Below are 26,197 nucleotides of genomic sequence, written 5' to 3'. Positions count from 1 at the left end.
AGCACAGTCTCACGCATTTCAGTCACACATTCGGTGTGTGCATGGTTGCTGACGTGGAGGGGAGGCCGGCGGGGGACAGGCGGCGCCAGACAACTGGTCACCCACGTGTGTCATTCTTCTTCTCTTCTTCTTCTTCGGTCACGACTGCCGACATGAACAGGACCCCTCTGGGCCTGGCTGTCCTGCTGACCCTTCACGTGGCGATCGCTGCCGCGGGTGAGGACTGCAGCGGGCACGGGAAGCGGGCGGACGATGGCTCGTGCCAGTGCGATGGCTCCTGGCCCGAGCCTGGAAGCAGCGGCTGGACGGGGCCAGACTGCGCCCTGCCCGTCTACGGCGGCAGCGCCGACGGCTCGGACATGACCGGTTGGTGCCACGGAAGTGGCTGCGCGTCTCTGGCGCCAGGGAATTGGAGTTGCTTTGCAGTGAGGGCTCCTTGGAAGTGAGTGATCATGGCATTCGTCAGGGGCGCCGCAGCTGTAGCAGGCGCCGGTGATGCATGGGAGCGCTTGACGTGGCGCAGCTCTCCGCGCCTGGCTGCCTGCCCACCGCAACACACTCCTCTGCATCTTACAGGAATGACACCTGGAACTACTTCACAGTGCTGCTTCAGAGGACGTCCGCCGACGAGAAGGGGGACCCCGACCTGTTTGGGCTGTGGACCAACGGCAGCGCTGTGCCCAGTATGAGCGCCAAGGGCTTCGATTTTCAAGACACATCCTCCTCCAGCCACCCCACCATCCTCCAGAGCATCAAGAAGGGGCTGGATGACTACCTGGGCGCTTATGTATGCGCGAGGGCCTACGGCTCCGAGCCCATTGAGTTCTCCCTGCATGCCACCCTCACCCCCTGCCCCGCCAGCTTTGACGTCGACACTGGCACACCGCTCATGTGCCAGACGGCAGCAGATGCACCGGAAGCCGAGCGCCGCTACAGCGAGTGCACCGCAGGGGGCGAATGCGTGTGCACGGGCAGCTTTGCCAAGCCGGTGGCTACGGTTTACCCTGGCATTGGGTTTGAGGACTGCAGCACTCCCACGCTCAACGTCAGCCGCGACGCCCTGACCGCCAACAAGACCTTCCAGCTGGAGCACGAGAGTGTGGAGCCAGACCAGTGAGCTGCTGCTTGCCTGCAAGCAGTGCCTGGGCGCCTGGCCCGGGCAAACAGTGCATGGCGCAACGCATCTGCCTGTGCTGCACCCATGCTCCCTCGCCTTATCCGGCTGCCGCTGTCCTGTGGGCCTGCAGCTGGCGGCAGTACCGCTTCCATGTCGAGGAGGGCGACAATGAGGTGGTGGTGTCGGTTGCCCTGGAAGGCAATTCCAGCAAGGGTGGGATCGATCTCTTCCTCAAGTCGGAGCAGCCCGCAGGTGCTTTGGGAGCTGCTGGTGTGGGTGTGCAAGCCTTCTTGTGCTGCTGTCTGCATGGCGGGCAGGCCACCACAGCAGCTTATGGCTTGAGTTGACGAGTGCAGCCCTTAAAGAGGACTGGCCACATCCTGCTGTCACTCCCTATGCAGGCTGGGGGCCTCGTCAGTACGACCTGCGCCCCCGCTGGAATGCCGCCACCGGTGACCGATCGATTGAGGCGGTGTTGCACCGCTCCCTGTCCCAGTGGCGCTCCGGCGTGTGGTTTGCGGGCGTGGTGCGCTGTTGCCGCCTTTACCGCCGGTGCCGCTGCAGGGCATGGCATAACTCGGTCTATTTGCCGCAGCCCCATCCCAGTGGAATGCTGACGCCATGCCGGAGCCTGCATTCATTGCGTTCCCTGGCCTCACCGCAGGTGGGCTCTGACGCCCCTATAAACTACACCCTCACTATCTCCAAGTATGACTGCCCCGGCAACTGCTCCTCCCATGGCACCTGCGTGCCCACCGGCGTGGAGCCACCGCTCAGGCAGTGCTTATGCGACGAGGGCTTTGGCGGTCAGGACTGCTCCAAGTCCTCACTCCCGCTGGAGTATGGCGTGACAGTCCACCAGGTGCCAGCGGCATTTGAAATCAATTACTTCTCGCTGCCAGCCCCCACAGGCAAGTATGGGGCCCTGGGTGCGGTCGGGGACCATGGCTGTGCCATGCGATGCTCGGCCCCTGCGGTGGCATGCGAGCAGGAGCGGCCAGGGCCTGTGTTGTGCGCATCCAGCTGAGGTGCTGCTGTGCCCCCGCTGTTGACTCCTCGCACCTTCAGAGAGCATGCTGACTGGCAATGTGGAGCTGGTGGTGGAAGCGAGCTATGAGGCCACGGTTGCGACGCATTGGCTGGAGGCACACCCCTCGGTGCTGCTGGACAAGGTGATGGCGGCATTGCTGCACACCAGGGCGGCTCTGTCGCGTGTCTACCAGCCCGACTTTGGCACACTCCTGCTCGCCAGGGAAGCCGGTGACCTCCCTGAGTCTCCGGGCCAGGCCCCCTTGACTGCAGACGGACGGCAGCAGCTACCCAAGCGCCACCAACTTCACCCACAAGCTCAGCCTGGACCTGCCGGGCGTGGCCTACAACCTCTCCCTCTGCCCCAGCCAAGTGCGCCAAGGCAACTGGACGCTGGCCATGTACAACCCCATGCCAGTCATGCCCATCTCGTTCAACCTGACGGTGCACAAGATTGGGCGGTGCCTGCACAACTGCCACGGCCACGGAACGTGAGTTTGTGGTGATGCTCGCTCAATGGTGATGCCCAACCAGGTTTGCTGCTGGGACCTGCGCAGAACGCTCTGCGTTGCCGTGTTGAACAGCAGGCAAGAACCCTTGTTGCCTGCCTGCTCCTGGCCCTCCGCAGCTGCACCCCCGATGGTGTGTGTGAGTGTGAGGCCAATTGGGCGGGCGGAGACTGTTCCGTCTCCCAGAATGCCACCTGCCTGGACGGCTCCAGGCGGGGTGTGGAGAAGCCGGAGCAGCACGGCAGCTGCTGGCAAGAGTGCCGCTGCAACAATGGCACGGAGTGCAGGCAAGCCAGGCCAGCCAATTGCCCTACGTGTCCACTTCTGCAGCATTCTAGCAGGTCCCCAGCTTCTCCAACACGTGCCTTAGGTTGGCCATCCCCCTGCCTGCCTGCAGCTTCTCTGAGGACTGTGCCGACTTCACCTGCCAAGCCGGCTTCCGCCGGCAGGCAGCCGAAGCCAACTGCGTGCAGGATGAGTGCACCAAGGCAAGCATATTCCTTGGGGTTGCCAGACACATGGTCAATTTAGGCCCCCATCCCCCATCGTTCCTAGAATCACGGGGCTCTCTTTCACACCCTTTTTTCTTGGCTGCTGCCGCAGGATGCCTTCTCGGCCGACAGCAACGTGGTGTGTTTGAAAAATTGCACCTGCCCAACCGACGGCAGCGCCTGTGCACTGGCCAAGGAGTGCAGCATCAAGATTGACATCCAACGCGGTGGCAAGAAGGGCGTGGGAGGCGGCACCATGTTTTTCTGGATGATTGTGAGCATGTTGCTGGGGGGCGCAGGCGCGTTGTTCTTCATTCACCGGCAAGGCATCCCGCCGTGGCTGCCGATGCGCGAAAGGGGATACCTCGGGGCAGGCATGTACAATGAACTCAGTGAGCACAATGGCATCTGATGCCAACCATCCCATCATGCTGTGGCCAATGCCTCCAAGTTTTCCATTGCCTGGTGCTGTACTAGTGCTTGTCATGTAATCTGTAGCGATCCCTCGCTCGCTGATCGGTTGTTCAACAGCAGCAAGGCTGGTCTACAGGCACTAACACTGCCCCATGCCGCCAAAGTCAGTCAAGTCAGTCAGATTCGCTGTCGCTGCCCCTCGTGGCCTGCACGGATCGTATGTGGTGGTGGGGGTAGCGCCTACCGCACACCTCACAGGGCTGCTGCCAGTCATCCGCCGCCGCCGCCTCCTCCTCCCCGCTGCTGCCACCGTCGCTGTCATCCTGCAAGCTGCCACCTTGCCAGCCGCTTGGTGCCTTGCCGCCGTGGTTAGACAGCAGGCGTAGCACCCTGTGCTGTCGCAGCCACTTGTCCACAGCCTCCTCCTGGATGCACTCTGGGGCGCCAAAGCGGTCCAGGCCAGCAGCGCCTACCAGGCTCCCCGCGCGGAAGCACAGCAAACCTGCACAATGGTGGCAGCAAGGAGGCAGGCAGCTCAAACAGAACGATGCTCGTCCCCACGACTGCAGCATGCAGCAGGTTGGCATGGGATCACATAACCGGCTCGTGCCCAACACCGCACCTGGGCCCGGCGGCGAGCGGAGCCGCAGGTGCAGTGTGCTTCGCAGGTTGATCAGCGTTCTGACAAAGCGTGTGCCCAGGTGCTGATGCGCCAGCCTGACAAGGTGCTCGTCCAGCTCATCGTCCAGGGGTGACCCCTCAAACGCCACGTGGCACACCAGCGGCACCGCCGACGACTCGGCCTCGCGCAGCAGCCGCGACTCGGGCACGTCGGCCAGGCCGCCGTGGCCCACCTGCTGCAGCTGTGCCTTGCGCTCCGCCTCACGCTGCATTTGCTGCAGTCGCTGCGCCTGCAGGCGGCCTGCAGCACAGCCAAGCAGTCAGAAGGAAAGCCGAGGGCAGCATGGGGCAGGCAGGTGGGGCGCAGCGGAGCGAGCCGGCAGCCAACACCCACCCAGCTCTTCGTCCTCCTCATCGTCCAGCTCGCTGCCCGGCTGCAGCGCCTCTGCTGACGCCACCGGCGCTGCTCCCAGCACCCGCCCCGCCACCCGCAGCCGCTCCTTGCTGCGGTCGTGGATGCTGAGTTGTGCCTTGAGCCGTGCTACCACCGCCTGCTCCTTCAGGTCACGCTGGCAGCAGCTCTCCAGCGTGGGATCGCTGGCCAGCAGGTTGCAGGCCTCCGCCTCGGCCGTAAAGCTTTGCGCCTCGGCGCAGCAGCCCGGGTCCATGGGCCTGCATTCCATTATTGCAGCGGAGGTGGGTGCCGGCGGCGGCACAAGGCGGCGACGGCAGGGGGAGCGGGCGGCAGGCCGAGGGGAGAACTGATGCTGCCGCTTTTGCCTGAGTCAAGGGCCCCTGGGGCGCTTCCAATGAACCTTCTGAGCTCCCCAGCGCGGTATTTCTTTTGAGACGCCGAGCAGGTGATCCTGCTGTCGGGCGTAAGCCCTATGAAGAGATGGATGAAATTTGCAAGCAATTTGGATCGCGGGCAGGCCTGTGCGCGCCCATGCAACGAGTACTCCAGCTGTACCTCGCTCTCCACGGCGCGCTTAGAACTCGCCTTCCCCTCCCTCCCCGCCAGCTTCCCAACCTCTCCAGCGGATCCCTGAACCAGTTCGTCATGGCATCCGGGGGTACGCGTGTGTTTTGCGGCGGGCTGGACGATCGCATCCAGCAGCAGGACCTGGAGGCCGAGGTGACTGCTGTTCTCGCACGCTGGGAGATGCACGGAGCCGATTTCGGCCGCGCCAGCCATGGAACGCCGCGGAGCGCTGCAAATCAGCTCGCCCTGGATGCCACACGCATGCTTGGTTTTCGGCTGCTGGACGTCTTGAGGGTGCCGCAATGAAGTGCTTGGAGCACGCTGCGACGGGGCGGGCGCCGCACACGAGGGCCCACGCGTGGCGGGCGGTGGCGGGAACGGTCGGGTGTCTCTGACCGGCAACCTGATTTGTGCGCTTGACCAAGCAATGCCTCCTTCGGTTTTCCTGCTGTTTAGTTTGGCAAGTACGGCAAAGTAGAGGCAGTTTGGATTGCCAGGTAAGATGCGCCCTTTGGATGAGGCGCGGGCACCCAACGACGTCCCGCTGCTACCGTCTGCCTGCCTGCCGACCTGGCCGTCCTGCTCGCCTTACCTTTTGTATGCCCTTTTGTGCTGCAGGAACCCGCCAGGCTTTGGCTTTGTTACCATGGTGGACGACAGGGATGCTGATGATGCGGTGGCGGCCCTGGATGGCAAGAACGGCTGGAAGGTGCGGTCAGGCTGCTTTGCCTGTGCTCCACCTCAGCCATCACCCTGTGCCTCCCCATCCCTGCCCTTGTCTTCCACAAACACACTGCCGTTGGCTGCCCCTGAACTTCCTCCTTTGCAGGTGGAGCGCGCCAGGCCCTCGCGCCGCGAGGGTGGCTTTGGCGGTGGCAGGGGCGGTGGTGGCTGTGGCGGCGGCGGCGGCGGGTACGGGGGCGACCGTTATGATGGCGGCGGCGGCGGCGGTGGTGGCTACGGCGACAGGCCTGCCTACGGCCAGAGCAAGTGCTACGCCTGCGGCGAGGTGAGCTGTGCCATTTCCTGCCTTACTGTTTGTGGGCAAGGAGTGTCGGATGTCGGGAAGGCCGGCACTCGGCACACCAGCCTGGGATGCACGCCTTCTTGCGAGCTCACCCCCCTGCACTGTCCGTCCTCCTTGTGATGCAGATTGGCCACTTTGCGCGCGAGTGCCCCAGCGGCAACCCCAACGGCCCTGGCGGTGGTGGCGGTGGTGGCGGTGGTGGCCGGTACGGCGACCGGGGCGGCGACCGGGGCGGCTACGGTGGCGGGCGGGACCGCGACTACGATCGCCGCGACGACCGCTCGCGCGACTACGACAGGCGCGACGACAGGTGTGCGCTGCAGGGATTGGCTGGCAAAGCGCCGGTTTGAGCTCAGCCTTGCTGCCAATGTACCTGATGTCTCCGTTCGATCAAGCACAGTATTCTTGCTTGCGCCGCTGTTCTCATGGTAAGCGTTTTGCAACTGCTTACCTACAGGCATGACGATCGGCGCGATGACCGCCGCGGTGGCGGCCGCGACCGCGATTACGACAGGCGGGATCGCTCCCCTCAGCGCTCCCGCAGCCCTGCCGGTGGTCGTGACCGCCGGGACTCTCCGGCGTATGAGTGAGCTTGTTGGTGCAGGTTGGTGCATCGGGCATGATGGCCGGCCGCTGGATGTGCTGCCGCCGAGGCTGCCAGTTCTGCAGACCCTTGCTTCTCCTGCTCCTGTGGCATGTTCAAGCGTCCCTGCTCTCTCCCGCGCATGCAGGCCGGCTGCGGACACGGAGGCCAAGTGAATGCTCAACATGTTTATCCCGCAAGTCGCAGCGCGCTAATCTCCATGTGGAGCGAAGCCAGCCATGCATCTGCAACGAATGACGCCAGCCAAGGCACCTGACAGCTCGTTTTGTCACACGGAATGACTGATCAGTCTCTTGCTCGCTCGCTTGCACTCTGCAACATGCTTATGGTCGCACCGCTGTGGGATCGCCCTGCACCCGCTGCTGCGCTCCCAGAGGTATGCCTGTCCGTGCTCTGCCAGGGGGCCACCGTGAAAGGATGATTTACAGTGTGTTGTGCTTTGACATGCCCTGCTGCCAGGATGTGTTTTCTGTGATGTTCAAACAACTCTCCCCTTTCTTTGTTTATTGTGTTGCTTTCCCTGCTGTAAGCTTCTCAGTTGGCCTTGACCCACGAGCACCTTTTGCTGACACCTGCTGGCTGCTCTGTGCTTGCTCCTTATGCCGTGCAGGCTCGCTGCTGCTCTGCTGGAGAGACTGCTGTTGCCGCCTCGCTGATCGCTGCCGCCGCTGGGCCGCCTGGAACGTGTCGCACTGCGCATCGCTGGGTGGCTCGCTCGCTCGCTCGCCTCGCTGTCAACTGAACCATCCCTCCTCTCTGCACGGTCGTCGCCTCGCTTGGCTACCGCCTAGGCTGCACGTCAGGGCAACGTACGCCTCCCCTCAATCTGGCAACGCGTTGACCACAGTCGGCAACATGGAGGTGGAGCCAGACAATTTGGAGCCCTCCCGGTTTCATGCGTGCTTGCCCCACTGCCTTGCTGCTTGCATGCCAGGCCATGGCTGGCCTGGCCCCATCTGCAGGTTCTGACATCTGTCCAAGGATCTGGAGCGCTTTGCTTGCTGCACAACTGTTGCCCGTTGTATGCTAAGTTCCGTCAATGTAAACATAAGGACAGTTTGGTCAGGTCAAGAGCAGGGAAGGCAGGACAAGAAAAGAGAGCACAGGGTGAGGGCAGACCGACTGGCTGTCGCCGGCTGTTGGTCAGCAGCAGAAGTCTCAAGGTTTCCACGTCTTAAGCGTGCCATCCGCTGCAAAGGTTGCCAGCAGGTTGCGGTGCGGGTGGTGCGCCAAGCCAATGGGGTCCTTCTCTGCCACCTGCACAAAGCGATGTGATGGTGGGGCAACTCAGCAGCTCACCAAATGCCTTGCCTACGGCGAAATGCTTAGCAGCGAGGCGACCCCACCACCTAACCACGACACCACTGTGACTGGCCTGCATCAGGTGCTCCAGCTTGCCGGCCGCCATGGACAAGCAGTAGAGCACGCCGTCCTCGCCCAGGCAGTAGGCCCACTCGCCGCGCGGCGACAGCGTGAACGCCAGGAAGTCGCCGCCCGACTTCTTGCCCGACTGGAAGCTCTTCACAACCTGTGGGGGCACGGCCGGGCAGGCCGGGTGGGGAGAGATGGACCAGGAGTGGTAGGGAGAAGGTGCAGTGGCAGGAGTGCTCACACAGGGGCTGCATACGCTGCACACACCGGCACCATGCGCCCCAACCACATCCCTCGCAGCGGGCCGCCCACCTGTCCCTGCAGCGTCATGAGGTAGAGGGATGGGGAGCGCGTGGCCACCAGCACCTGGTCCACATTCTGGGGGTTGAGCGCCACGCCCACCACCGGCGCCTCGGCGGTGGCGCTGGCCTGGGGCGGGCGGAAGACAAAGGTGCAGTCGCAGGTCTTGGCGTCCCACACGCGCACCGTGGCATCCGCCCCCGCGCTCACCACCTGCAGGCAGCGCAGCGTGGCGGGCAGCACGGCAAGCAAACTTAAGCCTCTGGCCAACCATGGCGCGAAACGCAGACTGGCTGGGCGATTTGGATGGGTTGGCACAGCCCTGGACCCCACCCACCCACCCACCCACCCACCCACCTGCGTGCCGTCTGCCGAGTAGACGGCGGCATTGACAAAGGAGCTGTGGCCGCGGAACTCCTTGAGCATCCTGCCGCTCTTGATGCCGTGCACCCTGCAGGCGCAGGGCGGGGCCGGGCCAAGGCAGCAACACTTTCAGGCGGAGCCGGGTATCAAGGCGGGGGGCTGCCCGGCCAGCGCCAAACCAACTGCGCGCAGGTGCACAGCGGACTGGGCGGCCCCTAGCCCCACCCGCCTCGCTCCCCCTGCCTGCACTCCCCGCGCCGCCCACCTGACGAGCGTGTCGTACGAGGCGGACAGCACGTGGGTGCCGTCGCGCGAGAAGGCCAGCGAGGTGACGCCCTGGGAGTGCGCCGAGTCGAAGCGGCGCAGGCACTGCCCCGTGCGCACGCGCCACACCTTGACCCGCCCGTCCTGGTCGCCGGTGGCCAGCAGCTCGCTGTCGCGGGAGAAGGCGGCGGCCAGCACGGCGGAGTCGTGCAGCATGAACTGCTCCTCCGCCTGGTATGGCAGGTCCAGCTTCAGCCGCCCGGTCAGGTGATCCCACACCTGCAGGCAACGGGGTACCCGGCCCGCAGGCAGAGGCGGAGGCATGGATGGGTGGCTGGGGCACACGTAGGCAGCCGCCCAGTCCGGACCGCGCCGCTGCCGAGCTGCACCACGCCGCCAGGCGCTCCCTGCCTCGCAGCGCACGCACCTCCACAAAGCCGTCCACGCTGCCGGTGACCAGCAGCTGGCCGTCGGGCGAGAAGGCGGCGCATTCTGCGTGGCTCTTGACCCCAAACTTGATCTGTCGGTCGAGGTCGGCGGGGAAGGTCTCCACCTCGTCCCGCGCCCCTGCTGCCGTGCCGCGGAACAGATCAAAGGCGGCCCCCGGCGGGAGCATGCCCTGCTGCTGCTGCCTGCAGGGGCGGCGGGGCAGGGGGAGGGGGAGGGGCTGGGATCAGGGGGCAGGCCAGACTTACCGCGATACCTCCCTCGTGCTTCCAACAGGGCACAGACAGGCAAGGCACGCACAGCACAGGCTCGCCACTCACCACTTGAGCGCCTGGCCTACCAGCGCCATGAGCCGCGATGGTGGCACCGTGCTGACCTCGCTGCTCAGCGAGTGCGCCAGCTGGGCGCGCCGCTTGTCGCGGGGCGTGCCGCCATACAGCTCCCGCGCATCAAAGTAGGCGCGGTTGCACAGGTGCTCCAGGCGCAGGTAGCGCTCCGCGTCGTCGCCCTTCATGCGGGCAAACACCTGGGTCTGGCGCAGCATGGCGCGTGCCGTGTCTGTCTCACGCAGCTCAATCAGCTCCAGCACCACCTGCGGGGGCAGAGGGCGGGCGCGGCAGCGCGCTGGTCTGCTCGGGGCGGCGCGCGCAGGCAACGCGGGCGCTGCTGCTGCCTGCCTGGCTTCATCCCCCCAGCCACACGATCCCCTGATACCCTGCAAGCCCAGCCCGCACCTGCTCGTACAGGTCCTCCAGCTTGGCACGAGGCAGCTTCAGGTTAGCCACTTGCGGTAGCACCAGGTCCCACCGCCCATTGTTGATGTCGGACACAAAGCTCTCGATACTGTCCACCGTGTTGAGCGACACTTGGCACTCATTCTGCAGGCGGGTACAGTGCAGCAGAGTTGCAATGGCTGGCTGGCTGGCCAGGGAGGCGACAACAGGCAAGGGCGGCAGCGCAGGTGGCGGGGGTGCCGGGCGGGCCCTGGTGCCGCACCTGGATTGCGTTGAACGACTCCGCCAGCGAGTTCTCCTTGCAAAACTGTAAAATGATCTTGATCACGCTGCAGGGAACAAAAGAGAGGGAACAGACGAAGAGACTGAGCAAGGCCTGCGTGCCACAGCGGCACCAGGCAGCGTCCTAGCACAGATCGGACGCCTGGAATTCCATCAGCGCCGGCTGCTCACTCTGTGGCCTCGATTTCCAGCGACATTGGCCGCGCTCCTACACACCCTCGCTGCACTCGCCCTCGGACTTTGCTCGAGCCAAGATGCCAGGCGAGAGAGAGCAGGGATTGGTTTCATCCCATTTCAGCCGCGGTGGCATGATGGGCGTGGCAAGCTCAGCGGCGGGGCAGCAGGTGCGGTTCACCAGACATCCAAACATGCAGGGCATTGCCGCTGCTGCACCGATGATAGATAATCTGGAGGAATGAAATGTAATAATGGAGGGGCGGCACTGGCAGCAGCACGATGGTACCAGCCACGATCCTCTGGTCATGCATGCTGCCGTTCAAAGCGGGGGAGGGGGCAGGCAGGGACTGCCCATTTGTAGAAGACATGGCCTATTGTTACAGTCACATCGCAGCTGGACAAAGGAAAGGGTGGGATAGAAGGCGGCAGGAGGTGCACGACACGCGAGACAAACATGACAAAGCCCTCTGCACGCACACCGTGCGGCAGGCCCCAAAGTGGTTGGTCAAAACAAAGCGGTGCGGCGGCTCAGCCGCACGCCAGGTAAGGCTGGCAAGGGTCAGGGTGTTGAAGGGTCGTGCAGCCGCGCATGCACAAGCACATCAATCAAGGACTGTGTGGGAAGTGTGCGCAAGATGGCGGCTGCCAGTAGACCTGGCAGGCCACGTGTGGCTGTCGAGGCGGCTGCCGGCGGTGGGTCTGGTCACATCGGGAAAACGTGGGCAACCCTAGGTGGTCTCATCAGGACAGGAACTGCACAAATGGGTCAACGGAGGCAGCATGTAGGCGAGGATGCATGAGGGTGCTTTACGACGCTGCAACACACTCCCGGGCACATACCTGCGTCACGTCAACAGGCTGCTGCGCCTGGGGTGCCTGCTGGCCCCCACCCATCTGCTGCTGCTGCATCCGCATCTGCTGTTCCTGCTGCTGGCGCTGCTGCTGCTGCTGCTGGAAGATCTGGAGCAGCATGGCGCGCTGCTGATCGGGCGGCAGCGCCACCAGCTGCTGCTGCATGGCTGGCGGCAGTGTGGTGTAAAGGGTGGACAGCTGCTGCTGCAGCTGCTGCTGCTGCACCATCTGCGCCTGCGCCTGGGCAGCGGCAGCGGGCTGGGCAGCAGGCTGGGCGGCGGCGGCCGCCTGCTGCTGCTGCACGCGCTGTGCGTACAGCTGCTGGATGTACTGCAGCTTCTGCTGCGGCGCCAGCTGGGCAAACTGGTTCTGCATCTGCAGTGGCAGGCTGGCTATCAGCTGCTGCATCACCATCTGCTGCTGCTGCTGGTTGAGGTCGGTGAAGTTGGGGGCACGCGCCGCCGCCTGCTGCTGCTGGCGCTGCTGCAGAAGCTGCTGCATCACCATCTGACGCATGTGGGGCGGCACGTTGGCCAGCTGGGCAGCAATGGCGGGGTCCACGGCCTGCTGCACAGGCAGCGGTGGAGGGGCCAGCGAGCACAAAGGTGTAGGTGAGCACAACATGACTGCTTGGACGTGCCTGTTGTATATTTCTACAGGGTGGCGAGCCAGGCAAACACAGCAGCACAGCTGGCCACCGAAGCGCTCACCCCGCCATAGCTGCCCTGGTTGCCGCTGGGGCGCTGTGCCTGGTGGTGGTTGGCGGCACCCGAGGTGCGGCCACCGCCACGGCCTGCCCCCTTCCTGCGGCGCGGACCCTCGCTGTCCTCGTCGCTGTCGCTGTACTCGGAGCTGCAGGCAGGCGGATTGGCAGGCACAAGCACACCGTCAGCGCGGGAGGGGGAGCTGCGCAGGGTGCTGGCAAACCTTGCCAAGCTGGAAATGCTGCCGGCCGTTCAATTCATGCAAACAGGGGCTTCCCAGCAGCATTTGAACAAACCTGCTGGGCTCCTCGTCCTCCTCCTCGCTGCTGCTGGCCGAGGGCTGCACCTCCTCCACAGCCCCCTGCCAGTACACGCTCTTGCTCCGCTTGGTGCCCAGCGGCAGCGTGCCGTGGGCCGCCTGCAGGACGAGGGGCAGGCAGCGTGGGTAAGTGATCAGAGAGGTGCACGAGCCAGCAGTGTGCTGCGTGCAGTGCAGCAGGAGTCGTGCACCAAAGGGTGGCGGACAGGGCCCGGCGCAAGCCGCTTGAGGCAGTGCCGGCAGAGGCCACTCGCCACCGCGCCCCACCTGCTTCAGCCGCCCCCATGCAGCACGGTTGCTGCGGGGCCGCCGAGCGGTGGCGGTCCGCAGGCGACGTGGGCAGTGCAGGTCGGCGGGGGACTGGCCAACCGGGAACAGCACCTCCGGCTCGGCCGGCAAGGTGGCAGGCTTGCGCGACTTCCTCTTGCGCAAGGCGATGGCCGCGGGATGGTTCTGGTTGGCCCGCACGCGTGGCTTGTCCGATGCAGGCGCTGCTGCAGGGGCGGCCTCCTCCAGCTTGGGCTGCTTGGCCAGCGGCTCCTCGCCCCCTGGGGCAGCGTCCTCCTCCAACGGCCGCTTCTTGCTGCCGCCGTCGGCCGCCACTGGCTCCTCAGCCGCAGGCTCCTCCTTGGGCTCTTCTGCCGCTGGAGGCTCTTCCTTGGGCTCCTCAGCTGCAGGCGGCTCTACGGGCACGGCAGCCTCCTCGGCAGCCGGAGGTGCCTCCCACTCCACAGGCGCCTCGGCAGGTGGCGCCTCGGCGGCAGGCTGCAGGCAAGCAGGCAGGGTTGCAAATAATGAGTGTATCAGTGGAAGCTCCGCCAGGAGTGGGAAAGGACAGCTAGCCTGTAGGGCGCAGCCAGGCGACCGCGGATGCCGGCGCGCGCTTAGTTAGACAAACAATAAGCCAAACACACCTCTGCCGCTGCCACCGGCTCCTGCGGTGCCAGCTCTGCCGCTTCTTCCTCCATCACCTGCTCCGTGGGCTGCTCTGGCTCCACGGCGACAGCAGCGGCGACGGCACCGTCGTCTGCAGGATGGATGGGCAGGCAGACATGAGGTGAGGGAGCAGGGGGCGGCGGGAGGGGAGGCGGTGGCGGTAGGGCTGCCTGCCCCACTCGTGACAGCGCGGGGTTGGGGGCCCCGCCGCCCCCTCCTACAGCACGCGCACAAAGTACCCGATTCGCTCGGGCAAGCGGCGGGAACGGCGCGCAGCTGGCAGGCCCCGAGTTCCAAACGTCTGTCTGTGGCGGGGGCGCGGGGTGGGGCACCCAAGGGCCTGCACTCACCAGCAGCGGGCTGATCGAGGCCCCCCGCCTCTGGCAACTTTGAATCGCTGCCAGTTGTCTTGTGCTGCGCCTCCACTGGAAGCTCTTGCCCGGGCGCCGGTGCTCCCTCGGCCTCCATGGCGTCGCCGTTCGGGTGGACGGCCCAGACGAGCCGTTGGGATGTTCGCTGGCCGGGGGTTCTTTCTTCTGGCCAGCCTGGGTCCGAAAGCACCTTTGTTCACCGCCCCTGGGCACTTGCAGCGTCCCCTGGCGGGCGCATGCGCATCGCCACAGCCCATTTGTTGTTGTTCAGGGCCTGCTGGACCTCCTGTAGGCCGGCCGACATCACATCCCCAGGCAGTACCTCAAGCACGATGTGGCGCTGGCTGGCGAAAGCAGGCAACATCTTGGTGGATGCATGCAATGCATCTGCTGTCGTGCAGCAGGGGCCTCTCCCTCCAGTGCAGCAGGTGCCCGCCCGCTCGCCGTGACACCGCCGCAACTTGGCCTGCCCGAGTCGCTGTCTCAAGCCTCATTTCGCCGTGCTCTGCATGCCCACGCCCTGCACTACAAGCACCGGCAGCCGGCTGTGCCTGCAGCTCCAGGAAATGGACAAGAGGGAGGCAGGTGTCAGCGCAGGCATTCACAAATTTGTCATGATTCACCCAAAACAGCAAAGGTCACCACCTTAGAGGCAAGCTTCACCTGAGGCACGCTTCTGTGACGCTTCCCTGAAGCACCCGCTGCGCAGCAGTCTTGGTGTGCGGCGCCAGCGCCAGCAGCCCGGCGCCCAGCTCCTGGGCACGTGCCAGGATAGCTCGCCCAATCTCATCGCTACTGCCACCTGGGCAGGTAATGACCTCGGCGTCCTGTGGCATAGACACAGGGAGATGCTGCTGAAAAGATGCAGGGCAGGGCTAATGCATCTCTCTTCCCGACCCGATTCACATGAGCCTTGGGAAAGCGTCGCCTACAGCCCTCCCTCATTGCCTCGAGCTGCACAAACAGAAGGGGCGAAGCCCGGGCCATATAAGCAACAGGAGCGTAGCAGCACTGCACCACACCATTGAATCCCCTTGTGGACCAGCTGCTGTTAATCAACCTAGCTCACACCCTCTGCTGCACCTCCGAATATTGGGTGGGCCTGCCACCGCTGTTGTATGGCCCCTGCTGCGCCGGCGCGGCCCACAGCACTATCAGCCGCCCGTCGCCGACCACATTGTTGGCCAGCCACTCCACAGCAGCCTCACAGGCCGCTGTTTCGTCTACAGCTGCCACCACAACCTTGGGAGCCATTCAGGCAATAGCCAGTGAAGGCGCTGATCACCTAAGGTCTTTAAACCCAATTTGTGCCCAACCAACAGAAATATGAAAAACCCAAAGCCACTTCCTTCTCCACCACGATTCTTTCTTGTTACTCTGGGCTCTCTACTCATTTACTCAGAAACAAGTGCTAACTCTCTCAAGAAGGGACAGAGGTCTAATGACACATGAACACAAGGGCAGCCTGTTCACAACAGCGTCTGCTGCAGCGTGAGCTCCTGAGCGCTGACCAAGGCGGAGTACCTGCCGGGCCGCTGTAGCAGCTGCTTGTGGGTGCCCTGCTCCACCACCTGCCCAGCCTCCAGCACCACAATCTGCACGGCAGCAGCAGCAGCAAAGAGCTAAGAGCTAGAGGTGGGGCGACCGGCCCACGCATTCAAATGCCAGGCAGCAGCATGCGGCTGGCAGGTGCGGCTGCAACCGCCCGCCCGTGCCTGGTCCGCGTTCTGCACGGTGGACAGGCGGTGCGCGATGACCATGACCGTGCGCCCCTCCATCAGCTTCTCGATCGCCGCCTGCACCAGCCGCTCGTTCTCAACATCCAGCGAGCTGGTGGCCTCATCCAGGATGAGGATGGGGGCGTCCTGCAGCAGGCATCGTGGGTAGGCGGCGGAGGCAGAGGGGTAGGGCCCCAGCGGCAGAAGCAGCAGACGAGGACAACCCACACGTGCCAAGGCACCAGGCACAAGGAGCAGCAGCAGCAATGATGACGGGCAAGCCACAGATGCGCAGTCGCCTGCTCCCGGGCTGTCCCCACCTTGAGCAGAGCGCGCGCCAACGCGATGCGCTGCCGTTGCCCGCCCGACAGCAGGCTGCCGGCCTCGCCCACCACCGTGGCGTAGCCCTCGGGCAGCGCCGCAATGAACTCGTGGGCGTTGGCGGCCCGCGCTGCCGCCTCAATCTCCGCCTGGGTGCACTGCATGGAGCGGCCATAGCCTGCAGGGCAGGAAGGGGCGGGCGGTGCGATGGGCCCCTCAAGCGCCAAAGCGGGTGTGCAGCATCACGCGAGGCTGCCGATGGCGAGATGCTGCGCAGCGGTGCACTCCAGCTGCGCTGGCTGGCTGGGGGCCTGGCTGCGCGGCCGCCTCTCACCGATGTTGTAGGCAATGCTGGCAGGGAAGAGCACCGGCTCCTGGCTGACAGCCGCCAGCGCGCCGCACCACTCGCCGCGGGTGAAGGCGCGGATGTCGGCCCCGCCCAGCGTGATGCTGCCGGCATCGGGCGTGTAGAGGCGCTCCAGCAGCGCAGCAACCGTGGACTTGCCGGCGCCAGACCTGCAGGGCAGGTAATGCGGGCGGCAGGGGCTGGAATGGGCAAGCAGGTGGGGAGGGAGGGCAGGCTGAAGGCATGACATGAAGCTGCGTCCGGCCCGCTTGAAGCCAGTCAGCGCAGGCCGGAGCCGCGGAGGCTCACCTGCCCACCAGCGCCGTGACCTTGCCGCGGGGCAGGGTCAGGCTCAGGTCTTTAAGCACGGGGGCGCCCGGCCGCACCGGGTAGCTGAAGCTGATGCCCTCCAGGCGCAGGTCGCCACACTGCGCAGCCGCCACCGCCAGCCCCTCGCCGGCGACGACATGGCTGCCGTTGGCGGCGCCAACAGGCACCGGGCCCTCATCCGCCAGCCCCAGCGGGCCGTCCCCATTGCTAAATGGCGCAACTAGCGGGTACTCCCAAGGGGCCTCCGGCAGCGGCGGCAGCGCTTGCGCCATCGACTCGTCGGGCGGCAGCTCTGAAAGCGTGGCCCGCACGCGGCGCACCGACGCCACCATGCCGCGCAGGTCGGCAAAGGTTTGCAGCATGCCCTGCAGAGGCGGCGGCAACGGGAAAAGCGTGTGGGTAGCAAGCGCAGACGGCGCAATGCCTGCTGGGCCCAGCTGCGGCAAGCAGGCCTCCTCCCCGCGCTGGGTGTGCTGCCCGGCTGGGCGTCCCCCACCGGCCTTCCCGCTACACTGCATGCTGCAGCGGTGCAGGTCCCCACCCACCTGTGTGGCGAACACAAGGCTGAAGGTGAAGCCGATGGATGTGACCAGCACGCCCACCGGCAGCAGCTTGTTGTTCACCAGGTGCCCGCCCAGCGCATACAGCGCCAGCAGCGACAGGTGGGTGGCGCTGCGGTTGATGCCTGCACGCCCAGGAGGGCGCAGCAGATCGCACAGCATCGTGACCGGAACGCGTTGGCTGGCTGTCGAGAAATGGCTGGGAGGCTGACGACCGAGACACCTGCCCGTTGCCACGCCCATGCAAGCAATGCACGGGCCCCACCTTCCAGCATCGCCTTTGCCCGCGCAAAGCCCAGGCCGCTGGCGTACGAGCGGGCCACCTGCTGCCCAAACCGCTGCTGCTCCAGCGCCTCCCCCGCGAAGATGCGCACGGTGCGCATGTTGGCAAAGGAGCTGGAGGCCACCTCGGCCAGGCGCTGCTGGGCGGCGGCGCTGGTGGCCTCCAGGGCCCGCGTCTGGCGGCGGTACAGAAAGGCGGTGCACACGCTGGCCACGATGACGGCAGCCAGGATGGGACCCAGCCGCCAGCTGCAACGGTGGCAGGTGCAAGACAGGGCTGGCGGGGACCACCCAGGGCCGCGGCAGGGCTCACGGCAGCAGGCATGCAGCCGCGCCTTCACACCTCCCCGCCCACCTGAGGGCAAAGAGCACCGCCACGGAGCCCAGAGCCTCCAGCAGCGCCCGCGGCCCACGGTCACGAGCGCTGTTGGTGAACACAAAGGCGCGGATGGAGTCGAGGTCGCGGCTGAGCAGCTGGGTGAGGCGGGAGGAGGAGTGGCGGTCGAAGAACTCGACCCGCTGCGCCAGCAAGCAGCGGAAGGCCTCCAGCCTCAGCGACGCCTGCAGCTTCTCGCCCGCCGCGCAGGCGTTTAGGATGTACACCTGTGGGCAGGGCGGGGGCAGGCAGGCAGTGAGGAAATGAGAGAGAGAGAGCGCGTGTCATGTGTGCTGGGGAGGCCACAGCGGGAGTCGCAGGCCCACCCCATCCGCCCACCCACCTGTGACAGCAGCGGCTCTGCCACGTAGATGAACAGGAGCCCCAGGAACAGCTTGGAGTACCTGCCGGGACCCAAGCAGGAGTGAGGAGTCTCACCGCACTCGCGGGTGGTGTGCGTTCACACCTGTCCAACAAGCCGCTTCAAGGACGGTAGGATGCATGCACGCCACGCAAAGCCTGTCCAAGCCAGACAGTGCGCTCCAAGACCGACAGCAGGCCAGTCACGGCGCCGGCAAGGACTCACTCGCTGAAGTGCTGGCCACGAACCAGCACGTCAAACAGCATGCCTTGCAACACGGGCGACAGCAGGTTCATGGAGACGCAGATCAGCAGGGAGACGAGGGCCAGCGCCAGGTGCCGCTTCTGCTGCATCAGCAGGCGCCACATCACGTGCCGCCCCAGCGGCTTGTCCCGCTGCTGCCAGCTGCTGCTGGCGGTGACTGTGGCTGCCCCGTTGGTAGAGCCTCCTTCCTCGCCGAGGGCTACTGCTTCGCCTCTGCGGCTGGTGCTGCCCGGTACCGTTGATGATCTGTCTTGCCGGTGTTCCGGATGCCGCTGCCATTGCTGTGCTGGTTGCTGCGCTTCACGCCGCTGCCGCCGCCGGGCGGGCAAGCCCTGTGCGGCGGCGCCCGACGGGGCACTCGTCATCCGCGGGCTGCGGGGCGACGGTGACAGCGCGCAACGACGTCCCAGCAGCCCAACTCCCGTCAACGAGCGAGCCATCAACGCGGCTAGTTTTCAGTGGATGCAGCTGCTCGGCTGTGTAGCGGGAGGGTGCATGAAAAGGGCGCGGATGGATCCTTGGGTAACGGAGGATGGCCAGAAGGTGGATGGACAGGGTTGGAGAGCAGGATCCCCAAACTGCCAGCGTGTCCTGCAATCGTCATGGTTTGCTCTTTCAGACCGCCCATTGACGTATTCGGGGAGGTGTGATGTTGCTTTCCATCAGTCACTGCTCAGCCCCAACCTGTTCTCTTGACATCAAGGGGAGAAGGCCAAGAGCGGCCCTGCGCTCCTGATTTTGCCCGTGGCTCGCTTGCATCAGCTGCCTGACAGCCGAGGATCATGGAGGAGGGCTTTCCGGCAGGCGCCCGATTGAGCTGAAAGCCTGTGCCGCTGGCGGTGTCGGGTCTGGCGGTGTCGGGTCGGGTGCCCGCCTGGGCTGGGTGCTTTCGCAATGGCTCATTTGAGGTGCTCATTTGAGAGCAGGGGGCCTGCCCTAGCTGCCGCTCGCCAGCGATTGTACTGTATGCCATGCGTGCTTGTATGTAAGTTGCAGTCTTGTCAACTTTGTATTGTTGACATGTGCTGTTACTGATGGGGCTGTCCGCACTTGTGGCCGGTGAAGTGAACGGGAAAAAACGTCAAGCAGCATCAGCAGAATGTTATGATGATGTCACTCCCGCTGCTTGCTCTTCTTCTGCTTCAGCTTCTTCTCCTGTGCGCCGTCGCCGGCCCCCCCTTCTGACTTCCGCTTCTTCTTCTTCTTTCCCGATCCCTGCTTGCCACTGCCTGCCACGTCTGCTGTGCCGGCCGCTAAGAACATCGACACATCGCCGCCACCGCCTGCCGCGGCCCCCTCCCTGTTGCTGCCTGCATGTAATGTACCAGGCAACCGCAGAGCACATGTCAACTTTGGCGCTGGCAAGAACAGCCGCAAAGCTACCACCTCTGCATGCGCCTGTTCCCAGGCTCACCCTTGAGCTTCTTCTTGAGCGAGGCCGCCAGGCTGGCCGACGTCTCCTGCCCTTGCTGCTGCTGCTGCTGCTGGGCGCCAGCGCTGCCCGCGCCCCCGCTGCCTCGCATCTCGGCGGGCGCCTGGAACGCGGCCTCGCGCTGTCGCTGCCGCTCCTCCACACGCGCTGCCTGCCGCGTCGCCTGTGCCGCCGCCGCACGCGCCGCCTTCTGCTCCGCCGACAGAAAGTACTCGCCGCTCTCCAGCATCAGGTCCTCCTTGCTGGGCGGCTGTGGCGGCGGGAAGGGCGTGTAGTCCTTCCTCTCCCGCACCTGCACACAAGGAGATAGCGGGGAAGCGGGCATGGCAGGTCGGTATGGCAAGGCAAGCCAAGGGGCAGCTGCGGACATACGTAGTGGGGCCTTCTGCTCCTCTCCACACCCCGTTGCTGCACCTTCTTGGGCTTCTTGCGCTGCACGTTCTTCTTCTTGAAGTTGGGCAGGAAGCGCTCCCAGTTCTCCTCTGCCAGCGCGGGGTCCTTGGCCAGCTCCCGCTTGATCATGAGCGTCTTGATGTGGTAGATGGGGTGCACATTCCTCACGCAGTCCTCCACAATGCGACGCACCTGCATGGCAGCGCAAACACATGGGTGAGGTGCAGGGCAAGGGAGGGGGAGGGATCCGAGATGGGGGAATGACTGGGCGCAGGTGGGGCAGGGGAGGGCGCCAGGAAGGCGCATGCAGGCATCTGGTGCAGCGTGCCACCACTCATCAGGGCACAACTGCCTCCCTGCGCCAGGGCCCCCACCACACCTGCTTCAGCCCCTTGTAGTCCCCCATGGCGGACACCGTGTTGCCCTGTACCAGGATGTAGCAGCCGGTGAGCAGCTCCAGCGCCTTGAGCGTCGCGCCGTTCGGGCCGATCAGGCGCTGCCGCCGCTTCACAAACTTCTCCTTGTTGCGCACGATGCCGCCAATCTTGATCACGTCGCACTGCACCTCATCCTCCAGCACCTTGAGCGCCTGCGGGGGACGCGATGCATGTGCGTGTGTGTTGGAATGTGAGGTCGGGGGGAGGGCAGAGAGCATGGAAGGGTTTGGATGGGCAGGCCAACCATGTGGTGTTGACGGCAGCGCTTGGGAACAGCATCCATTGCCATAAACGATGAAACTGCAGCCGCTTGCCTGCGGTGCAGGCACTGAGCGTGCCAGCAGCTTGATGAGGTCACGGGCCTTCAGGATGATGAAGGGGTCGTACGTCTTGCGTGTGGTGCGCACCTGCATACGTAAAAAAATCAGAAACACATTGCAGGGCGTGCCCCTTCTGGGAGGGGTGTGGTGGGGAGCGTGGCGCGAGCGCGGCGGCAGCGCACCGTCATGCTGCCCTCCACCAGGTTCAGCTCGCAGGCGATGCCCTGCTCCTTCAGCGCCTTGGTCACCGCGGGCCACACCTCGCGCAGGTACTTTTCTGCACAAGGGTACAGGACCAGAGGCAGCGAGGCGCGTTGGCATACCCTCAGGGATCTCGGTACATGCATGGCCAAAACTGCCAGCTGCCAGCACCAACATGCAGATGTACCAGGTGTCCAACAGCATCCATCGGTAATGCGCATCGCATGCATTGCGGTAGCATTGAAAAGAAGCTGCCAGTCCAGGGGTGGCACACCTCGGTACTTGGGAAACAGCGTGGCGAAGGAGCTCTCCTCCAGCAGGCCCGAGGGGTTGTCCTCCTTCTTGAACGGCTCAATCTTCCAGTGGTCAATGCCCTCGTGGTCCCACGGCTTGTCCTTCTTGTGCTGCACAGGCGGGGCGGCAGCAGCGTGGTGTGTGGAAGACCCGCCGCTGCACGCCTGGCGGAAGACCCCCGCCGCTGCCGCCGCAGCTCAGCAGGGGGGCCTGCATTGCAGTGGCAGCAGGCGCGTGCAGGTATGCGCGCCCACCTTGCCCTTTTTGCGAGGCGGGCGCTCTCCATCGGCGGCATGCTGCTCCTCCCCGGGTTGCTGCTCCCGCTCCTCTTCAGCCATTTGCTAACACTACCGCTGCCGACCCAGTTGCAAAGTGCTGAGGGAGGAGGTGGAGGGAGCGGGGAGGCCGTCGTTGGAGCAGGCTCTCCTTGAGCTTGCAGAGAACACCGATGCAGGGTTCTATTGAGCCATGCATATATAGTAGATACATCGAGCCATGTATGTATTTCCGATTGCGTTGCTGGCTGCCAGCACGACACCTGCTCTCCTCTCACGCTGGCCGTGAGACTGTGGCATTGGGCATCTTGACATTGGAGGAGGATTGGAGGATCCACACGCACCGGTGGGAAATGCCTCCTCTGCCCGCTTTCGGGGCGAGTGCGCACCAGCCCACGGGCGGCAATTGGAATGGCCACAGCAAGCTGCAGACTTGTAGCAGAGTAGCGTGGTGCAGTGCACCTGCCACCGCTGCTGCCGCCTCCAGTTGCGGCGCCATCGGCAACACCAGTGGCGGCAGCAGCAGGAGCAGGCGTGGCAGCAGCGGGAGCAGGCGTGGGGGACCAGGCTGGATCTCAGCAGCAGCAGCACGGCCCAGCCACGAGCAGCCTTCGGCTGCCCAGCATGCCAGTGGCAGGCAGCGGCGAAGGAGGCGGCGTGAGGACCTGCCCTTCTTCATCGCTCGCTCCGACCTGACGTGGAACCCCCCCTGGTGCTTTGAGCAGAGCGCCGCGCTGAGCGAGCTGCAGTTGCGGCAGCAGGGCGTGAGTGGCCTGGACGGCGCAGCGGCTGCAGCACCGGAGTGCCATGCCACCGCAACGTTCCAGGTTGAGCTGCCTGCGGGACTGGGAGCCCTGGTGGTGCGAGGTACGGTGGCAGCCGACGTGCCATTGCGCTGCGAAATGTGCAGCGAGCCCTTCCAGGCCAGCCTCGACGGCGTGGCATTTGATGCGGTTGTGCTGCTGGAAGCCGGAGGAGCATCTGGTAGAGACGAGCAGCGGGAGGCAGACTTAGATGAGATGGTGTTCAACTTGAACGAGAACTTGTGCGATATCACCCCGCTGGTCTCCGACGCCATCGTGTCCTCGCTGCCCTCGGTGTGCCTGTGCGGCGGTGGCAGCTGTCGGCAGCACGAGGGCCGAGAGGTGGTCTGGCGCAGTACCTCCTCGACTGCGCCATCCCCTGCCACCTCTCTGTTTGGCAAGCTGCTTGCCAAGCAGGAAAAGCAGCAGCGGCAGCGGCAGGAGGGAGAAGAAGAAACGGCAGGAGCAGCAGCGGCGGAGGGAGAAGAAGTAGCGGCAGGAGCAGCAGCGGTTCAGGAAGTTGTTGCTTTCTGCAATGCATCCTATTGATTTCTTCTGCGGCAATGCGAAATAATCATAACTGAACTTTTGACACATTGCCATGAATGAAACAAGCAGGAATTTCGCAAGCCGGCCCCAACAAGCGGCAGCCGCTCGGGCACAACGGGCGGGACAGCAGTGCCATTGCCATCGGGCGTTCCAGCAATCTGCGCTGCACTGTACACTGCACCAGAGCCTTCCCGGCCGCAGCAAGTATGCGCTGAGGGAGCAGGCAGCTAAGTTGATCGTCTTCGGCCGCCAACGATGGCGCCAGACGCAGTGGGCGCCCTGCAGAGTCGGGTGGCCCAGTTGGAAGAGGAGATAGCCACGGTGGTGGCGCAGGTGGGAGAGAGCCCTGCCACACCCCTATTGATCTGGCCGGCGTGTGTCTTGCGTCCTGCCATGCACGCCGATGTGTCCCTCACAGCCTCCCGCTGCGTCTACCACACCACGCAGGCCGAGGCGGCAGCCATCAGCGCTGAGCAAGCCTCTCAGGTGCGGCCTCGCAGCCGGGGGCCGGCTCCTGGCTGGCTGGCAGTGTGAAGAATAGGCTGTGCAAGTGAATGGAGGGCCGCGCATGCCCGCCCTCTTTGCCCACCCACCGCCGCCGCCGCCACCTCGACTTTGCCGCCGCCACTCCTTTGCAGTCCAATGAGCAGCGCTACCGCCTGCTGGAGGGCAAGCACACTGCGCTGGCGGCGGAGAAGGAGAAGCTGTTCCAAGAGAATGAGACACTGCGCAAGGTGGGGCCCGTCTGTGCCCTACACCTGCCTTGCCTACTGCTTGTGCAAAGCGCTCATGTGGGAAGTGCTTCCTGCTGACTGGCTGGCGGACTCTCCACTGTGTTGCTGCAGGAGCTCACGACGGCGCGGATGGAGCACAGCAAGGTGCAGACGGCGCTGATGGCCAAGGATGCAGAGTTGGAGAGACGCAACGTCGAGATTGGGTCGCTGCAGAGCGACAAATCCAGCCTGGACAAACTGCTGCAGGTGGGAGAGGCAGGCGCCTGGCTGGAGGCCAGCCCATCATGTAGCTTTGCAGTGCGGCATGCTAGCAAACGCGGCAGTTTGGCCTCTGCTGGCTTTCCCTTCTGCTGCCAGAGGCTCAAGCGCTGCCGTGGTGTCGAACGCTTGTGCGCACGGGCCCCTCGCCGTGTGCTTGCGTGTGTGCAGGAGAAGCAGAGCGAGATCAGCGAGCTGCAGACGCGGCTGGCGGCGGCGGCGGACAAGAATGTGGCGCTGACCGAGGCCAACGCGGCGCTGGATGCCAAGCTGCACGAGGCGCAGGCGACCGCCAGCCGCAGCGCGCTCACGCAGTCGCGGCTGCAGCAGGAGAAGGAGATCATGGAGAAGACCAACGCATGGCTCAGCCAGGTCAGCAGGCGCAGCGGGGCAGGGGCGCCATGTGCGATCAGGAGCTGTCAGCTGGCGTTGTGCCTCATTTCTTGCTGCACGCAGCCCGACCTACACTTCCTGACCTGTTGCCCTCATGTCTGGCCCCTGGCTCCCTCCTTCCGCTAGGAGCTGGAGCGCAAGTCGGAGGCGTTCAACGCGGAGCGGCGCAAGGCCACCGACACCATCCTGGACCTGCAGCGGCGGCTGGCGGAGGCCGAGGCCACTGCGCAGCGCCTGCAGGCGGAGCACACGCGGCTGGCGGAGAAGCTCGAGGCGCAGCGGCAGGCGGCAGAGGTGGGGTGGCCTGGGGCTGCCTGGAGCCGCCGGCATTCGTCAAGCTGTTGGGTCGTGAGCCAGGGTCCCAAGCCTTGCAGCAGACATGCTGCACAGGCTTGTACAGGCCGGGGCTGAGGCTGCCAGTGGCTGCTTGACGGTGCCCTTTCCCGCACCCGGCCCACCGCCTGGCTGCAGGAGGCGTCGTCTAAGCTGCGCGCCGTGCGCGAGGAGGCTGCGGTGAAGCAGGAGTCGTTTGAGAAGGAGCTGGGCATGGCGCAGCGCATGGCTCGCCTGTATCGCGAGGCCAAGGAGGAGCGGGCCGCCAAGTGCACGGAGCTGGAGGGGGTGGTGCAGGAGCTGAAGCAGCACATGGAGGTGGGGCGCAGGCAGAGGGGCAGGGACAGGGCTCAGGCTTGCAAGGGCAGGGAGTGGCTGCCCCGTGGGCTGCAGGCACTGGAGCGGGGGTGCCGCTTGGGTGCTGCTCGTGCCCCTGCTGCTGCTGTGTCCACCCTGTGCTGCGACCGCCTGCTGCCTGCCCTGCAGAGCTCTCGTGCAGCAGCCCAGGAGGCTCTGGCCAAGGAGGAGGAGGCCCGGCATGCCGCGGAGCAGCTGGTGGCCGAGGAGCGCGTGCAGCGGCAGCGCATGCTGGCCGCCGCCGCCTCTGGCAACCTGCCCATGCTGGCGGCGGCGGGCGGCGGCACGCCCGGAGGCGCGTCCGCGGCGCGCGGCTCGCCCGGCATGTCCCCCGGCGCCAGCGATGCTTCTGCCGACGCTGGGCTGAGCGCTACCGAGCTGTACAGCAAGTATGTTGAGATGCATGAGCGGTACCGCGCGGAGCGGCTGCGCAACCGGCAGCAGGAGATTGTGATGGAGGAGCTGTGCAGCGAGGTGGAGAAGCGCGCGGCGCTGGTCAAGGAGCAGCAGGTGGGCGGCCGCAGGCTGGCTGGCTGCTGGTGTGTGGCTCGGTGCTTGGCTGCTTCCTGGCTGCACAGATGGCGGCTGCCTGAAGGCCCCCCCCCCAGCACACGTCCCACCCGTCACCATGCCTCTCCTGCCACCGCCTCTTGTGCCACGTACGGTGCAGGGCGAGTATGAGCGGGTCAAGGCGGCCTACACCGACATGTCTGCCAGCCTGGAGTCGCTGTCCACCGAGAAGCGGCGGCTGGAGGCGCAGCTGGCGCAGATGGATGCCGACGGGCGGCGCAACGACCGCGAGCGGCGCTCCATGGAGCAGCAGGTGTGTGTGGGGGGGAAGGGGGGTGTGCTGGTGCTGGTGCTGGGTTGGGGCGGCATGGCTTCTACCATGAGGACCCTCCCCCGTTGCTTGGCACGCATGCCAGCATTCTACCATTTCCCCCCA

General features: G+C 65.1%; 7 protein-coding genes across 7 annotated transcripts in view; 2 read left to right on the top strand and 5 right to left on the bottom strand.

The window, feature by feature from the left end:
• Positions 1-3,733: 3,733 nt before the first annotated feature.
• On the bottom strand, positions 3,734-4,864 carry CHLNCDRAFT_53288 (hypothetical protein; the record flags this gene model as incomplete). Its single annotated transcript, XM_005846318.1, has 3 exons — positions 3,734-4,062; positions 4,183-4,482; positions 4,576-4,864. The coding sequence occupies 3 exons, from the start codon at positions 4,862-4,864 to the stop codon at positions 3,734-3,736; spliced, it is 918 nt and encodes a 305-aa protein (XP_005846380.1).
• A 377-nt stretch (positions 4,865-5,241) lies between these two features.
• On the top strand, positions 5,242-6,949 carry CHLNCDRAFT_135849 (hypothetical protein; the record flags this gene model as incomplete). Its single annotated transcript, XM_005846481.1, has 7 exons — positions 5,242-5,316; positions 5,620-5,660; positions 5,782-5,872; positions 5,993-6,172; positions 6,316-6,500; positions 6,648-6,776; positions 6,922-6,949. The coding sequence occupies 7 exons, from the start codon at positions 5,242-5,244 to the stop codon at positions 6,947-6,949; spliced, it is 729 nt and encodes a 242-aa protein (XP_005846543.1).
• Positions 6,950-7,952: 1,003 nt separating this feature from the next.
• CHLNCDRAFT_24755 (hypothetical protein) lies at positions 7,953-10,604 on the bottom strand (the record flags this gene model as incomplete). Its single annotated transcript, XM_005846317.1, has 9 exons — positions 7,953-8,044; positions 8,160-8,322; positions 8,478-8,678; positions 8,823-8,916; positions 9,094-9,371; positions 9,520-9,724; positions 9,860-10,131; positions 10,274-10,417; positions 10,536-10,604. Coding segments are annotated over 9 exons (1,518 nt in total), but the record flags the coding sequence as incomplete, so codon positions are not given.
• Positions 10,605-11,473: 869 nt separating this feature from the next.
• On the bottom strand, positions 11,474-14,011 carry CHLNCDRAFT_135847 (expressed protein; the record flags this gene model as incomplete). The annotated part of the gene is made up of 7 exons (XM_005846316.1): positions 11,474-11,485; positions 11,573-12,151; positions 12,295-12,436; positions 12,585-12,706; positions 12,875-13,372; positions 13,522-13,634; positions 13,894-14,011. The coding sequence occupies 7 exons, from the start codon at positions 14,009-14,011 to the stop codon at positions 11,474-11,476; spliced, it is 1,584 nt and encodes a 527-aa protein (XP_005846378.1).
• Positions 14,012-15,293: 1,282 nt separating this feature from the next.
• On the bottom strand, positions 15,294-18,579 carry CHLNCDRAFT_31851 (hypothetical protein; the record flags this gene model as incomplete). The annotated part of the gene is made up of 10 exons (XM_005846315.1): positions 15,294-15,509; positions 15,630-15,779; positions 15,953-16,131; positions 16,288-16,469; positions 16,609-16,994; positions 17,175-17,314; positions 17,455-17,720; positions 17,827-18,074; positions 18,191-18,251; positions 18,434-18,579. 10 exons carry the CDS (start codon positions 18,574-18,576, stop codon positions 15,384-15,386), a joined length of 1,881 nt encoding a protein of 626 aa, XP_005846377.1. The 3' UTR covers positions 15,294-15,383.
• Positions 18,580-19,547: 968 nt separating this feature from the next.
• Positions 19,548-21,887, bottom strand: CHLNCDRAFT_58322 (hypothetical protein; the record flags this gene model as incomplete). Its single annotated transcript, XM_005846314.1, has 8 exons — positions 19,548-19,782; positions 19,887-20,196; positions 20,319-20,489; positions 20,677-20,886; positions 21,064-21,141; positions 21,237-21,331; positions 21,530-21,659; positions 21,804-21,887. 8 exons carry the CDS (start codon positions 21,885-21,887, stop codon positions 19,586-19,588), a joined length of 1,275 nt encoding a protein of 424 aa, XP_005846376.1. The 3' UTR covers positions 19,548-19,585.
• Positions 21,888-23,431: 1,544 nt separating this feature from the next.
• The window catches only part of CHLNCDRAFT_53284 (hypothetical protein), a gene marked incomplete at both ends in the record, with an annotated part of 10,650 nt that continues 7,884 nt past the window's right edge, over positions 23,432-26,197 (top strand). The window contains 9 exons of the mRNA XM_005846480.1: positions 23,432-23,509; positions 23,624-23,662; positions 23,815-23,910; positions 24,022-24,156; positions 24,340-24,540; positions 24,688-24,855; positions 25,033-25,212; positions 25,381-25,761; positions 25,922-26,074. Of these exons, the coding sequence (XP_005846542.1) occupies positions 23,432-23,509; positions 23,624-23,662; positions 23,815-23,910; positions 24,022-24,156; positions 24,340-24,540; positions 24,688-24,855; positions 25,033-25,212; positions 25,381-25,761; positions 25,922-26,074 (1,431 nt within the window). The remainder of the gene's footprint in view (positions 23,510-23,623; positions 23,663-23,814; positions 23,911-24,021; positions 24,157-24,339; positions 24,541-24,687; positions 24,856-25,032; positions 25,213-25,380; positions 25,762-25,921; positions 26,075-26,197) is intronic.

This window comes from Chlorella variabilis, assembly GCF_000147415.1.
Source record: "Chlorella variabilis unplaced genomic scaffold CHLNCscaffold_14, whole genome shotgun sequence".
NCBI classification, from domain to species: domain Eukaryota; kingdom Viridiplantae; phylum Chlorophyta; class Trebouxiophyceae; order Chlorellales; family Chlorellaceae; genus Chlorella; species Chlorella variabilis.
The sequence above is the reverse complement of the archived record's forward strand: the minus strand, read 5'-3'. Positions and strand labels throughout refer to the sequence as shown.